General features: G+C 36.6%; 1 protein-coding gene across 7 annotated transcripts in view; it reads right to left on the bottom strand.

Moving 5' to 3' along the window:
- Nucleotides 1-1,348: 1,348 nt before the first annotated feature.
- The window catches only part of INTS6 (integrator complex subunit 6), a 51,179-nt gene continuing 36,413 nt past the window's right edge, over nt 1,349-16,114 (bottom strand). The window contains exons 8-19 of one of the 7 annotated variants that reach the window (XM_067291698.1): nt 15,862-16,014; nt 15,589-15,721; nt 14,971-15,065; nt 14,427-14,537; nt 12,532-12,747; nt 12,297-12,423; nt 10,834-10,976; nt 9,910-10,144; nt 8,755-9,126; nt 8,164-8,257; nt 7,436-7,486; nt 1,349-1,652 (exon numbers count right to left, since the gene is read on the bottom strand). In XM_067291698.1, the coding sequence (XP_067147799.1) occupies nt 1,559-1,652; nt 7,436-7,486; nt 8,164-8,257; nt 8,755-9,126; nt 9,910-10,144; nt 10,834-10,976; nt 12,297-12,423; nt 12,532-12,747; nt 14,427-14,537; nt 14,971-15,065; nt 15,589-15,721; nt 15,862-16,014 (1,824 nt within the window). In that variant the 3' untranslated portion in view covers nt 1,349-1,558. The remainder of the gene's footprint in view (nt 1,653-7,435; nt 7,487-8,163; nt 8,258-8,754; nt 9,127-9,909; nt 10,145-10,833; nt 10,977-12,296; nt 12,424-12,531; nt 12,748-14,426; nt 14,538-14,970; nt 15,066-15,588; nt 15,722-15,861; nt 16,015-16,114) is intronic. The other 6 variants (XM_067291710.1, XM_067291703.1, XM_067291725.1 and 3 more) reach the window with 6 other exon arrangements.

Here is a 16,114-nt window from a genome sequence, read left to right as displayed (position 1 = left end):
CGGCTAAGCCAGCCTGACTGTTGTTGAATACACAGGGCATCTGTGAGAACGTGTCCCACAGAAAAGCTTTGCAATATATGTTATTTTTCAAGCATAACTTTATTCCCCCCTCCTGAAGTCAAAGACGTAAGAAATCTACAGTCTCGTTGCAGACTTAGCTTTATGTATTATCAAGCTGAGATAGCAAGGTAGCCAGCGAGCAACCTAGAACGCTGTGAAAAGGAGATCAACTTGAGAGGCTGTTTAAAAACTGACAGCAGAACAGGTAAGAAGCAGATGTACCACTGAATCAGTAACAATCAAGAAAGATTTTACGTAAGGGATGTTTTTTTAAACTAACAAACATGCAGAATGGACATTCCTGAGAAACAGAGAATGAGGCTAAAAGCCTCTAGAAAATGTTTTGTGGGTTGTTTTTTTTAGCATCCCAATAAAATTTGGGATAGAGGGAACGTTTTAGGACAAGATTCAGCAACTCACAGCACAAGTGTCAGAAACCCTTGCCCATAACGATTCTGGGTGAAGACTGCAAACCACTGAATCTTAAAAAAAGCATCAGAGGGGAGCTGCTCCCACTGAATCAAAGCTTCCAGATGTTAGGAGCATCTAACACTGATGAAAGACATGGCCAATAAAGGATTCAATGATATTTTGTGTCCCAGAGACAGCATCTTCTGGCTGTTGCTGCACTTGTAAATGGGTAAAAACTTTAACACAGAAAAGAAATTCCACGCACCATTCCTGAAAGGCTACTGCCCCATTTTACTACATTGTATTTTCATAAAACTGATGTTTGTCATTGCTTTGGATGTGCATAGAGTCCATTAATTTGCCATGCTGTTCACCAAACAGCGAAGCACAAAGTACATAAGGCTATCAATTATCATCCTATCTTAGTCACGATTCAGCATTAGCTTCTTTTCACTAGTTCTCAGATTAAGAGCAGAATTTGCAGTGATACAAAACTGCTCCCTCTTTCCTTAACACCAACACTAAAACCCTACAGTTCTGGAAAGGGAAGGCAGAACAAACCATTTCAATAAAAAACATACTCAATCCTACACAAAGATTAAAATAGAGCTTTTATTGATGGAATAACAAAAGTGCTTTTCTTAAATATTTTTCAAAATACATTTATACAACTTGCAATAATATATCCAAAATAACTGTATATACAAAACATTACCTTGTTTAATGTATGTGCTTTTTTTTTTTTTTTTTGAAAATTACAAAGCAACTTTTTTTGGCAAAGTTCAACCTTAGAGGTGATAGTTTTGAAGGTTGGATTAAGAAAATAGAACCTGAGGGAAAGTGACACTTAAGTCAATGACAAGCAAGAAATTCTCCATTTAGTTAAATAAAAATGTTTTAGTGATATTTTTCACATTACAAAAATAACAGAAGTGAAGAAAAAAAGATGATGGATACTTTTCTCGTCATATTATAGAGCAGCTTTTCATTCTTTCAGATATGGGATTTGAGATAAGAGTGCATGTCAAAAATGAATGCAAGTAAGGACAGCAGTGCCCTGCTGTGGCTTTTTCTTATGTGCAGTCTCTTAGCTGCTGTTGATATGGTTGACCTGATTGGATCTGCGATGGATTTCTTCCAGAAAACTCTCAAGCTGTTCTATCAGCATTCGTTTTTTAAACCTGTATTTAAAAGAAAGTATAATAATGAATGCACACTATAATACAAGAAACATTACTTAAAAAGCTTTTACTGAACCCTGGAAACTTCAGTTATTATTCCAGATCCAGTGCATAATGAATATACACTGTTGTCTCCTAAAGTTCTGGTAAGCTACTAACTTGCTTTTCCATTCAGTGAGAGAATACAAAACTAGGGTCTCTTCTAGCACAGTGCTGAACATCACCTAACCCTTGGAAAGCCAGGGAAAATAGAATTAGCTGTTTGTGGTTTTCAGAAGTAAAGCTCTGAAGCAGAGAATTAAGGTATATGCTGAAAGAACTGTATCCCTAAAGGTGGCAACAGCTTTTAGGGATTATTTGCATGCCTTCATGGTGCAGTCACAGAAGTTAGGCGAAGCTGGTGCTGGTGGAGGGATAGCCATTACATAGGGAGAGTAGGTTTCCTGACCAAAGAAAATTTGAGAGACAAATCAAAGAAAATATAAATGTAATTCACACCTGGAGTCTCTGCAGTTCTATTCCATACTGATTACAGAAATTTGAACATTAGACCAGTCTGTTTCCTTTGCTTACATCCCTGCCTTGCAGCATACAGTTCCTTGCTGTTTCCAGCTAACCCTCCCTCACCTTGCAACGTTGCTGCATCTGGGAAACAACTTCCGACCGGTGCTTTGGCTGCTGTATGCATACTCAAAGACAAGAAGCAACGACAAGATCACACACTTTCTCAATTCAGTACTATTCTGAACTGTACAGCGAGTCCAGGCTTGTGACCTTATTAAACCCTGACAAAAGCCTCAAGTCTCAGCCAGGCCTCCTGGCTCACATAAACATTTGCCCTAATTCCCAGACTGCAGATTTCCCCCAAATCCCAGCTTGACTATGGGGAAACAGGCTCCCATACCCAACCACTTACTATCTTATTAAATACCCACACTCTGGGCTCTCATCCATCCTTCTCATCACAGTTCTCCTCTTCTCAATAATCCCAAAGAAACCCACACGCCCAGTGCTGCTGCCCTCCCATTCCTTCTTGTTTTCATAACTACTTCCTGCTTGTCACAAAGCAGGATAACCTGTGAAATAGATAGTTATTCCTTCTCATTCCCTCTAGTAAAAGCCAAATGACTTAATAGTGAAGTGCTTTATTACAATTTATTCTACTGGAAATTTAACACGTTCATAGCCTATGCAAGTGACTGGGCAATGTTACCTTTCAGAATACTGTCGAGACCCTTTGAATCAGCTGTACAACTTAACAGGACACATTTCCTAGAAACTTAAATCCTGCCGAAAGGTGGGAATGACACACCCCTAATTATTCTCACGGTACTGCTGCCACGAGGATTCAGATTTACAGCGCACAGATTGAGGACATCATCCTGCCCTTCTGCACGTACCACTGAAAATTCTCTTCCAAATGCTGAGCCCTGCAGCAACCAATTTTTCCCAGGCAACAGGTTACTAAAACTATCTTTGGGAGTCACACATGTAAGCTTTCCCCGACAAAGACCTTAAATCATATTCCAGAATAGGCTGAAAGAAACAAAAAATGTTACCAATTAAGTATTTCTCATTCTGTTGCATAGTTTCTCCCCTTAGTTGTTACTAACAGAGACTGCATGAATCATGCAAATACTGTGAAGAGTAAGCACAGTTTCAAAAATTTATACCTAGTGTCCTTTTACAATAAAAGCAACTATGTAACAAGCAGCCCAGCAGCACACTTACAAAGATGGCCTTCCCAGAGCACAGATCACTTACTGCATGCATTTTCCAATGAAAATCACTTTTCTGTACAGATGTCCTAGGAAATTTCTGCAATTTTTCTACATGTGAACATACTAATCTATGTGAATTTTAGTATCTTCACTTTGAGATCTAACTCTCGGGGGAGGGAAATCACAGAAACACAAAAGAGTTGAGGTTGGAAGGGACCTCTGGAGGTCACTTAGCCCAACCTCCTGCTCAAAGCGGGGTCAATTAAGGAAGTTGCTCAGGGTGATGCCCAGTTGGGTTCTGAGTAGCTCCAAGGATGGAGACTCCACAACCTCCCTTCACAGCAAGCAAGTTTTGTCTTATGTTCAAACAGAATTTCATATATTTCAATTTGTGCCCACTGCCTCTCACCCTGTCACTGGATATCACTAAGAGAAGAGAAGAGTCTGGCTCCATCTGCTTTAGTCCCTCCCCCATCAGGTATTTGTACATGTTGGTAAGATCCCCCTGGAGCCTTCTCTTCTCCAGTCTGAACAGTCCCAGCTCTCTTAGCTTCTCCTTGTAAGCCAGATGCTCCAATCCCTTAATCATCTTCAAGGCCTTCACTGGACTCATTCCAGTGTGTCCATGTCCTCCTCATACTGGGGAGTCCAGAACCAGACACAGTGCTCCAGATGAGACCAACAAGGTACAGGCATGCTCAGTATTCTTGGAAAGTATCTTTCAATATTTAGGAATGGTCATTTATTGCCATTATCTTTCAAAGAAGCATCATTTAGCAGAACATTATGACACAGAAACAATTTTTCTTTCTGTTAAAAGTTCTGTTTATGTTCTCGACCTCAAAGCCACAGGAACCATTTTTCTCCCGACTAGGAATCTCATTCTTTCATCTCCCAGCTTGACTTTTGAAGATGACCGTGAATAGGGCAGCCCAGAGTGTGTGACCTGTTATTCTAATTACTCCTAGGATTTGGGGGAAAATCTACAGTAACACCAAATGTTTATTTTATTAAACAACATTATAGTTCATATCTATTGTTGATGTTAGCTCACATCCATTCAACCATTCTAGAAAAAATAATACAGTCATAATAAACAAGACTTGAAAGATGACAGTAGTATATAAAGATCAGGGACCACTGTACTAGGCGATACACAGAACTTTGAGACCTTGCTTCTTATAATATTTTCCACAAGCAAATTTTTTTTTTGTAACAGAAAACAAGGACGACCAGATCAGTAAATCATGTCTCCTCATCAACATTCTTCTCAATATCAAAACATCAGAAGCCAAATGTCACCCAAGATAGGTAACTGAACATTGTTTTTCAAGTGAGGTCTTCATTTAGCTTCAGGAAACGAAGCCTTTGTCACAGGCTATCAGTAACAATTCCTTAGCTAGCAAGTCTCATCTGGACTAGCAAAGAACTAGAAGGAAGACTAATTCTCACAATCCTCTTTCACTTAAGATTACTGAAATGTAGCAGTTACTCTTAATTTCTATCACAAAGAAGGTTTACCTGCAATTCAGTTAGATTTTGTAGTTATAGAGCCACTTAATCTCCAGTTTTATATCAGCTGCTTGGAGGCAGATACTATCTCACCACCTCAATGAGCAACACAGCTACTTATGTTCTTTTTAAAGAAACTGGCATTGGTAAAGAAAGCTTGCTGAACTTGATGGACTCTGGTCATATGTTCAAACAAAAATAGAAGTATCAAAGCAAACTAAAAGGACATGCACCGAGACTCTGTCTTGCAAATTTTCCCAGCACTACAAAACTTATCTGATGCATGCAAGAAACTTAGTGAATACTGGTCTCACTTTTAACAAATTTGAATCTATTCAACAATTTTGTACCTATTTCCCACAGAAATATTCAGAATCAATCTGTAAATTATGTTAAAGTTAACACAGTACCAGGTAATGGATTCACCTCTGAAATTTTTGTAGCTACAGTTTGAGAAGCTTAAGAAACCAAATATGTAGTAGTAAGACTCCTAGCCTGTAGAGACAATTTACTCTAGCAACTAATTAATTAGCATTAATAGGTAATTAACAGAATTAAGCACTGACTCCTAGTAATTGAACTGTTCACTCCACTAGGAAAACTACTACTCCTTTTTGTAAAACTTCTAGGTATTGAGCACAACATTTTTATTTTGAAATTGTCTGCAGTATTTTTTTCCAGTACTTTTATCACAAATAGACACTGCCTAGGATGTTGTCTAGGTATACAGTTTAGGCTTTGCTATGTATATTAATAGCTTAAAGCTCTTAGTTTGATAACTTTTAGATAAAATGGATAAAATTCCCTTTTAGATAAAAGGGAATTGAATTTCTCATCCTGAGAATTTTGATCAGTTTTTTCTTGTTAGCTTTTGCTCTAGACTATTTTACAGAGTATAAAAACACTTATTCTTAGGGCTAGGGCCACGAATGGATTACTACACTGATGACAGAAAAACTGAAGACCTCTCCACTGCATAGTGTAATTCCTTTTCACCCTTTCTTAAATAACTCTTCATCTTGTGTATCCAAACTTATAGCCATCTACTGGGAATTCATGGCTTCTGTGTGCAACAAGGACTCATTATAATCGCTAATAAGACTCACTTAGGCTGTATCACTAAGCGTAAGAAAAATCTTTGTCAGAATAGAAATAGCTGAGGATTTGAAATTGTGACATGGTATCTCCTCATTCTTAATATTTTCAGCATCAATTGTAAACAAATTTCATTATTTATCCCATCCTGGTTTCTGCCTTTCAAAGGTGATTCCTTTCTTTTGCCACAAGTCTCTGCAGTCTCTTTTAAAAGATGTAACCCTAAGAGTCTTTCACTGTATAGCAGAAGAAAGGGGAGCTATAGGGCAGTCAGTTCCTAGAGAAAGCTGAACATTTCGGATTCTTTCAGAAATCTTCCTCTCCCTCCACAACTCTTTTGAGAATTAACCTCCAGAATTGAGTGAAGAGTGTTTTTATACACAGGCTTTCCTGCTGAAACGCTCAAGAGCTTTAAGTCTATATTGGCAGTCACAGCTCCCTGGAGCAGTGAAGAGGCCAAGCACCCCCAATTTGGATCACATTCCATGGCACTGTAAGGGTCAGCTACCAGTTAACATAAAAAAACTATCTTGACCTCTGAAGAGCCCGTGGATGCTTTCTGCCAAGACTTCAGTTAAATCTCATAGTTTGCCTGGGCAAGGACAGAAGCAGAAAAGCACATGAGGATTGTAGGCAATATTATCCAGGTGGATAAAATGATCGCACTACAAAAATCTTATTCAGGAGAGCAGAGGAGGAAGAAAGAGATTAAGATGTTCCTGCATGCAAACCAATAAAAATTGAAGTTAAACAACAGTCACGAGAAACAGAATTGCCAACTTTTTCTACCAATAGATGCAGAAAACTGTTGGCTGGTGCTTGAGGCAGGATTTAATTCTGATGCATCCAATAGCAACACTCAACTGCTGCCAAGTTTTGTAGGGGAAGAGTCATCAGCTTGAGTGAATGAACAGAGAGGCTGTGCAACAGAAATGAGAATTACAAAAGATCTAAACAGCCTGATTTTAGAGGCACAATATTCCCAACCCCACTAAGAGCTGCCACAAACTCCAAGAGCAACATAATTAAGTGTGGTTTTGGTGCACTGAGATGGTGAGGAAGCATGTATATTCTCCAGGTTACAGCACAGCTCTGACAGTGACATGACAATAAAGACAGATCAAGGAAAAGCACAGTAAGAAACTGTAGCTACAGGAAGAGCATGATCCACATATATGTACTACTGCCAGCACAGTGGAACATGAAGGCTAGAGGAGCTGTACGAACATCCCATGTTCAATATACCTTACAAACTCTCAGCATGATTTTGTCCAAAAGTTATTTTGATTTTTATTTGATCTTTCAATTTGATTAATAATACCATAGAAAAAAGAAGTTAACTACTACAAAAAATGGATGGGAGCAAAAAATCAACTATTCACTGAAACAACCCTCGACCATAGTTAAAGTTATACTTACTGTCAAGACGTTAAAATTATTAATTTTTCATTGTACCTTAAACACTCTTGGTTCCAAGCATAATGACATGTTTTTCCTTCCTTTCTTCTGAGTGAACATGCAGTAGATTAAGCAAGTATGGTCAGTCTACAAGGATGCTGTAAGGACAAGTTTCTATCTAGATTAACACCACTACTTTTAAATCCCCAGCAAGCCTCTCTTCTTCAGCGATCTAAACCACCTCCTGCCTGAGGCTATGGAAATAGGACTACAATATTTCTGAAGGAAATAAATCTGAAAAGCAGAGACATGTCCTCATGAAGCATAGCTGGATCTCAAAACTATTTAGGATGAGATTTTGAGTTGATACAAAACAATGAATTTCAACAGTTTCTGAAGACCTAATTCTTAGTAACATCCAGTGTCTTTAGTTTTTCAAATTAGCAGTACACTCAGATTTGAATTTCAGAAGTTGAGTGACTTTCTAATGAGTTGACCTTCTCTTTATATACCACTGTCTACCTACATTTATGTTGATTTGGCAGTCACAGCTGCTAACATTTTAAAGACAATATATTCAAAACAAGAGGCAAAAGGGTGAGCTTGTGCAAACAATATACATCAGGAAGTTTACGTACTTCTCTTTTTTTTCTAGCAAATTATTTATTTGCAATGCAAAGCATAGTGTGAGAAAATTCAAACAAAGAGTTGCATGGCTGTCTAGCAGTTACGTATAGAAGTACATGGTGCTGTTTTTTTAAGATCAACACAATTCAGCCACTCACCTTGTAGCTTCTTTAATAACATTTTGTAAAAATATCAGTCGGGTTTGTAAACTTCCTTGCACGTGCTTCAGTAAAAAGAAAATTCTTTCATACTCTTAAACAGATAAGAGCAAAAACACGGTTATTTAAGAGGTGCCTATGCAGATACCTGTTGTAACACTTTTTTATCCGAGTGAAATACAACAGCTTTCATTGAGCTTTCGTAAGCTTTTGACATATCACTTATCAACCAGGCCTGTAACAACCACATAATGTTTTATCAATATTAATGTTAAAAACAACAATAACAAAAAAAAAAACCCAAACCCACGATACTGGAGTTTAGGATATTACTGGAACACCTAATCTATTAATTCTAATACCCACAATATAAAAACATGACTTTCATCAACATTGATAGAGGCAGTAATGTTATAATTGCTCATCCAAGAAGTTTTTAAAAGAGGTTTTATAACATCGCTTTTCAGCTTTAGATTTATTTATTTTACTTCAGTCTCATCGTTTAGTATTTTTCTAAAATAGCAACCTATTCTGAATTCTTTGCCTAGCTCCCATGCCAGTCATCTGAAAAAAGTGATTTGGTATACTTACTCCTTCCTGGTTTTCGGATCTCTTTCATAATTTGTGCTTTTAGCTCTACATTAATCTCTCTGGAACTTCTGCAATGCACTGCTTTTTTCCCTTTGCTGAGTGAAGACATCTGCAAGTTCTCTTCGGTACTTTGTTCTTTACTACCTGATTCCTCATGATTTTCCAAAAACCCATCAACATTCAAGTTATTCCCTAAATGTTCGTGACCTACATCCTCCATATGAGCTGCTGGTTGATCCAATGAATTGAATGGAGAAGAGGACATTGAAAACTCTGAATCCACAGTATTTGGGAAAACATCTGATGAAAGTGGGTCTGTAACATGATTCTCAATCACATCATCCATTGCAATCTCATTATTAGTTTCTGATGCTGAAAAACAAAGATTACACATGCAAGTTTCACATTTTGACAGCTGATAGAGGTCATTAAGCCAGTTCAGTATTGATTAAATTCTTGCAAAACTATGATCCAGCTTGGATAGTCTACTATACATGCCAGGCGAAGGAAAGCATGTTTGTGGGCTGTAACACAGATCTTACTGATACATCTGCTGGTAATTAATGGCTTTAAAAAATCACAAGTACGCTCTTTATATGAAAAGGGAAATGGCTACACAGACTATGAACAAAAGAAAACACCTGTAAAATGTTTTTATGACATTTGTCTTTCCCCATTAAAGTGGACTAACAAAAGTACATTTTAGTACCAAACAGCCAAAAAGACTGTTACCCCACACCCACAACTCCACAAAAAATGGAATTTAATTCACTGCAGTACAGTGAAATTCAAATTAAATTTGTGTTATGTTACTTCTTGAGTATCTGGATTCACATGCAAAGGAAGAACACTAGTTGACTGTTTACACTGTCTCCTCATTTAATACAGGAAATAATTGTTTATCCTTGATGAACAATTGATATCCTCTCACACGAGAGAGATTTCTGTTTGAAAGGCTACGTATATATCAGTCACTTTGACTATCCTGCAGTTTGCCCAAGATGCACAATTAAATACTCATTTTCAGAAGGAAGGGATAAAATTGCCATATTTGGGAAGTTAGCCTATGCCTAGGTTTCTTCACAAGTATTTGTACATAAACATTTTTTGTTTGTACAAAATAAAAACTGATGTCTCTAAAGAAGATTCACTTACTTTTGTGAATTGGAATAGGTTTAACAAGGTCTGGCTGTGCTTGTGTGATTGGTGTGGGTGGCCCTTTTCCTCCAATATGATTATTCACAACTGGAGGAGTTTGTGGTCGGCCTCTGAGCAGCGGGGACATACACCGACGTCTTTTCGGAATCCCTTGCATATTTGGTTCTCCAGGTCTTTTATGTTTATTTTGAGGTCCTGATACAAATTCATCTGCTTCATCTATCATCATTCCCTGTAACAAATTTCATGGGGACAATACTTGAGTTTTATACCAAAAACATGCCATATAAAATACAGTCAATGTTTTGAGGTTATGATGTTTACCATATATAAGGCAATTAGGTACAGCACACCATCATGTACTGACCTCTCAAATTTCAAAGTAACATTGGAAAACTATCTAATCCTTCCTGAAGTAATGCGCTTAAGGCCATTCTCCAACAGTCTTTCAAGTAAGACAGCTGAGTGTGACTGTCAAACTTCCTTTTAAATAAATTGCAGCATGACTCAAACATTTTAAACAACAGCTTTAAATGATATTGATAATTCAGTCAAGTTCAAGACAAAGATTTGGAAGAAAGGGGGAGTCCATATATTAGTTACATCATACACTCAAAGTTAAGACAAGCTTTTTACAAGGAAAGTTTGGTAAAGAGAAAATTATTAGATATTAACTCTACCAAGTGACAAATGTATTTCACTTATAAAACAATTCAGAGAGGCATAATTCAGAGAGGTTTCCAATAAAGCCTGCCTCCCTGTGATAATACTGATTTAAAAACATCTGAGGAATTTTCTTGTGAACAGTAACTTTCCAAATACTTGGAAATGTTTCTCCTACATATTGTCCTTTGCATGGCCTAATTCTCAGCAAAAACACACAACAGCATTTAAAAAAAAAAAACTTTATAGAAAAGTCACCTTTTTGTCCAATTTGAATGGATTGCCAAATGTATGGAGCCTTCGGGGTTGATCAGGATCAAGTTCTCGGAGGGGAGATGGTATTTGTTTTAGATATTCCTGGTAGTTTCCCATTTGTGCTATAGGTACACTGTGAACTTGATCTATCATAACAAAAAGGGTTTATTAATTTATGATACTGCTCAGCTTATGGGAATTTAGTTTACATCCACCTCACAGCTCCAGTTTTCAGTCTTGACTTTCATCAAATGCATTAATAAAACAGATGTGCAAAACCCACTTTTTCTTGACTAACTGGTATTTATAATACATCTGTAGTACAGAAAACTTGCTTAAATGAATCAGTACATCTTGTGTATCATCCTGACATGGAAATACGCAATAGTTCTTTTATGCATGGATTTTAGTTTTCCAATATGTCCCACAGCTTTTCTACAGGACATATGGGTAAAAAAAACCTGAGACAGGGAATGAATTATATCTAAAACCTTTACTAAATGCAAAAGCTGCAACATTAATGCAAAGTAGTAAATCCGTGTTGCATGCAGCTTCGATACAAGGCTACCTACTCTTAGCTACCCAAAACTTCTAGTATTTAAAAGATTAGCACTTTCCTAAAGCAATAGTGATTTTGGACTGCTAGAATTGACAAATTCTTAAAATCCATAGGACCTGATACTGAACATTTTATGGACTTAAGATGTTAAAGTCGCCGGTGCTTTGATCAAGCTGAACATACGCTGAGTATAAGAAAAAATAATATATATTTTTTGGTGTAATATAACCCCCTCCCCAAATATCCACTTCTGTACATTTCAAATGACAATAGTTCTGCCACTACTTAAGTCAGATTAACATCTGTGATCAATCAATAATGTAAAAATACACTTTCTCCTGTATTGCCCTTCCCCATTTTCTTCACTTACTTCATCATCTTCTACTTGTTAGATGCCATAATGTAGTGCCAGAGCCACAGCAGAAAGGGAAAGGAATAAATTAGCATGGCAACTGAACTATTCACTCTTGGCCTGAAGGCCAAAATAATCACATTGGCAGCACACAGAGACCAAGGTTACTTTGCCACTGCCCCAATAAACTTATTACGTGGACAGAGGTCTTAATGTTCAGAACTGCCCTGTGATTTTTCTGCTTAGGTATATCACGAAAGTTGGGAAAAAGCAGTGGAACAAAGAACCCTAATTAAAAGCCCAAGACTTCTCAGACGGACTAAAGGACAAAGCAGTGAGTCTGCATCTTCTCTACCCTCACCTGTTTTTCTTGCAATAAAATTATGTAGAGAAAAAAAATCTAAAAAACCATGAAGTTGAACCACACTATCAGACATCCACTAAATTTTTAAGAACTAAGCCATTTGTTAAAGTCTTCATCTTTTCCTTCAGTGCAGCAACCAAGCGGTAGTACTATCCACATCACCGCAGGCAAAAAATAAATGGTTATCTAACCTTCGTCTTGTCCTTTGAGGAATTTGCGAGTACTCTTCAGTAAATTAGATCTCATTCGTGTTAACTGATCCAAAAGATTTCTTCTGGGTATGTCATAAGCATTTCTAAAAGTCTGAGGTTTCAAATCCTATGGTTTCAGTAAATAAAGCTTCAATTAATATCATATATTAAGTAATATCTAGCATTTCAATGGAAGTATATTGAAAATAACAACATTACACACAGTGGTGCTTACCTTATTCAGCAAAGCTATTTGGAACCCAGCATACTCCTTCATATTGAGGTCTAGAGGTCTATGAGGAATTTCCCCAGTAATCCCCTGTAGCAGATGTTGAAAATCGTTCCTATGTGCCATAGACAGGTTGTGTGATCTGCTTCTGACCTTAATTCCAGTCTCTTGCGCTACCTTTTTGCCTACAGAGCCAATGACTCTATCGGACTCTATTTTGGCCTTAATTTGAAATAAATAAATAAATAAAATTGACAATATGCTCTTAAAAGGATTAGTCAGACTTATTCATTTTAAATTCCTACCTAGAAGATTCAACAATGTGCTAATACACTATGAAGACTATAACCTGGATGAGCGCTTAAGGAGTGCTTAATACATAACTGCTTAATGTTTACTACAATTTTAAATAAAGTGAACAGTTTGTGCCTAGGTCTTCTGCATATTTCTCCTCTGCTGCCCATTATGGTATCTAAGCACCAATATGCATGCAATGCTTTTATTTTCATAAAAATGCCATAATTTGACTAGCAATTCTCTGCAAATCTATCTGTACTCACATAAACTGTTTTCTGTGGTAACAGCTACATACTATGAGAATTCTCAAAGGACTGATTCTCCCACAACTATAGCTGTGATCAGTTAACATAATGATATCAACTTTTTAAAAGCTCAATACAGATAGCTACGAGATTAAAGAAATTGGAAATACATGATAATACGTGATTCTGTCTGATAAGACAGTGCTAACTCCCAACTTTTTATCTGTCAGATTTGTACCAAAATTAAACATGTTCATAATGCCAACTTTTTGGCAGAATACAGCTGAAAAAAGAGCCAAAAGTAATTTGGTAACACACCTGCCAATGTTTGTTTTGTAGTTTCACATAAGTTCACAGACTACTCAAAATTTGAATATATCCTTATTTTAAGTATACTGAGAGTCAATTGGTAGAGTCTTCCAAAAATTGAAAAGCTTTAAGTATAACCATTTTAGATGCTGTTGCAGTATATGTCATTATGTTTTAAGAGTCTAAAAAGTTTAATTCGAGAGATTAGTTCATTTAGCAATATACTGAACAATGTGACCTCATGATTTGACATAATGTACTGTAGACTTTAAAAGGTTTGTTCCTTCCCTCAAATAACAATTTATATTAAAGTTTTAAGAAAAAGCTAGTCCATAAGAACTTGTTAGCTAAGATATAAGTATTTGCTTTGCTATCTCCTGAAGTTTCAAGCCTACTGCATTCTTTTAATATCTTGAACAAGCTTAACATGCACAGTTCAACAAAATAAAACTAGAGTGGAGGTAGCAGGGCAGAAATGTCTTAGCTGGTGCAGGAGACTAGTCAGAGATACGGGCATTATTCTGAACATGGTCAACAATTTGCATAACTTTCAAAAAGTTACTTGCTATTTCTATGTCTGTATCTTCATTTAAGACTCTGATTTATGTAAATTTGCTTTATATTTACCAAACACTTTCCATTTAATTTCACAAGCCAAAGAAAGAACACTTTCTGGTTCAGATGCACAAAAGTACAAATCCCTCTCTTCTGAGAAATGCTACAACATCTTTAGGATCTACAATAAGACAACATGTTTTCTTTTGGACAAAAGTATGTTACTGACCATACATGTAAAAACGCCCCTTAAATACAAGAAATCTTAATTTGTACCTCCATACATATCTTTATAGACCAGGCTACAAAAGTCTATATTTAAATGCCAAGTTTTTCTTCAGTTCAGAAAACAAAAATGCTTTCTTGCTAATCACTTATAGGAATGTACTAACTTGATCTTTCTGCTCCTTTTCCTTCAAAACCATTGGGCTTGGGTATTTTAAGATTATCCTGATATTAGAATAAGTTTTTACTGCTCTTTTGCTTCAACATTACCTGCTGACTCAACTTTTTGAGATATGAAATGACACTGTAACTAAGTCCATATTCCACATTGTCAGCTATAAGGTTTGGTGCTCCCATCATTCTCACAGCTTTCTTCAAAGGCTGAAACATGGAATATATTGTATAGTCATAGTCATATTTAACTTTACAAGTATTATATACATACTTTAACTAAGGTATCTGTTTCAAACAGAATCTGAAGTCCTTAAATATAGGAAAGAAGAAGAAAAAAGGCTTTGGGGCTAAGTTCTTGTTTTTGTTGTTTTTAAGCATTATTTTATTCATACTGAGATAACTAGTAACAGAGATACCATTTATATACTATTTACAGCTGATTAAATTTTCATAACATTCAGGTCTCAAGCTTTCCACAGGATCCCAGTATAAACAAGAAGTATCATTACATATGAAAGTTTAGCAGTTCACTCCTAGATTAACACACATTCCACTTGAAATAAGGAAGAATATATCCATAGTGGAAAGATAATTATAGTTACATAATAAAAAAGAATTTAAACACAGTAAGTCATCTTACCCCAAGATAATAAGGAGGCATTGTCTTCAAATAGCTTTCAAATGACTGCCGCCATTTTAACGTTGGCTTTGCCTTGTGTACTTTAAACAAGTCATCTGACAGTTATAAAAAAAAGAGAGAAAATGAAAGCTATAGCTCCAGACAAGTGTATCCTTCCCCCCCCCCCCCAACAGGGGAATCTTCCAAGAAAATGATAATTCATCAGGGCTTAAATTATACAGTTTAACACACATACAAATAATCATAAATACACACGAGATTAATGCTGCACCCGAATGGTGGAACTGAATAAATTATTTACAAAATTGAATTGATAATCTGAGACAACAGATCAGAAAAAATGGCTCATGAAATAGCAAAAGAAGTGGGACCACAATATATCTGAAAGAATGATGATTAAGCAGATCATTCTTACAGGTTGGGTCAGATTCAAAAAGGCCAGTCAATTGGTGACAAATGAAACAGGAATACTGATATGATAAATACATTCTCAACATTCTAGCGTTCTACAGGTATGTGATTAACACCAACAGCACTAATTTCATAGTAATCTATTTAGATCAGATTGATTTTTCAACTGCCTACCACTTAGTAAAATTTTTAGAAAGTGGTATTTACCTAGCAGCGGAAGGAGGACTGGATAATTGTAAGGCATCACAAATAAGTTCACACAATTCAGCGCTGTACTAGCTTTCAAGTAACCAAAAGGATGGCCAAGTTCACTGTATTTTGCACTATTGCTCACATATACCTGCAACAGAACACATCACATTGTACGCAAATACAAAATATTGTATCTTAGAATTTCACATCCTATTCTTGATTACAGAGTGAAATATCTGAAAAACAGCAGTCTCTAAATAACTTCAAGTCGGTACGCACGCTACTTGCCTGCCAGCAGGTCTGTGGGGATTTTCTTTCCAGGATAAACTGGGTCAGTGGTGAAGGTTCTAACTCGTATTTGTCAAAAGGCAGTTTGTCAATGACCATCGGTTCACAGTCAGTGCAGGAGAACTTCACCACAGGATGAGATGTGCGGGGTGGCTAAACACAAACATTCCAGAGTTAAGGAGTTTGCACAATGATTAAAATTTAAGCGGGCTACGACAACTGAAGTAATACAGGTTCTTTGGAAACAGCCTTA

Source organism: Apteryx mantelli, chromosome 1 (genome assembly GCF_036417845.1).
Source record: "Apteryx mantelli isolate bAptMan1 chromosome 1, bAptMan1.hap1, whole genome shotgun sequence".
Taxonomy (NCBI): domain Eukaryota; kingdom Metazoa; phylum Chordata; class Aves; order Apterygiformes; family Apterygidae; genus Apteryx; species Apteryx mantelli.
Note: the sequence above shows the minus strand (reverse complement) of the source record. Positions and strands in the feature narration are given on the sequence as shown.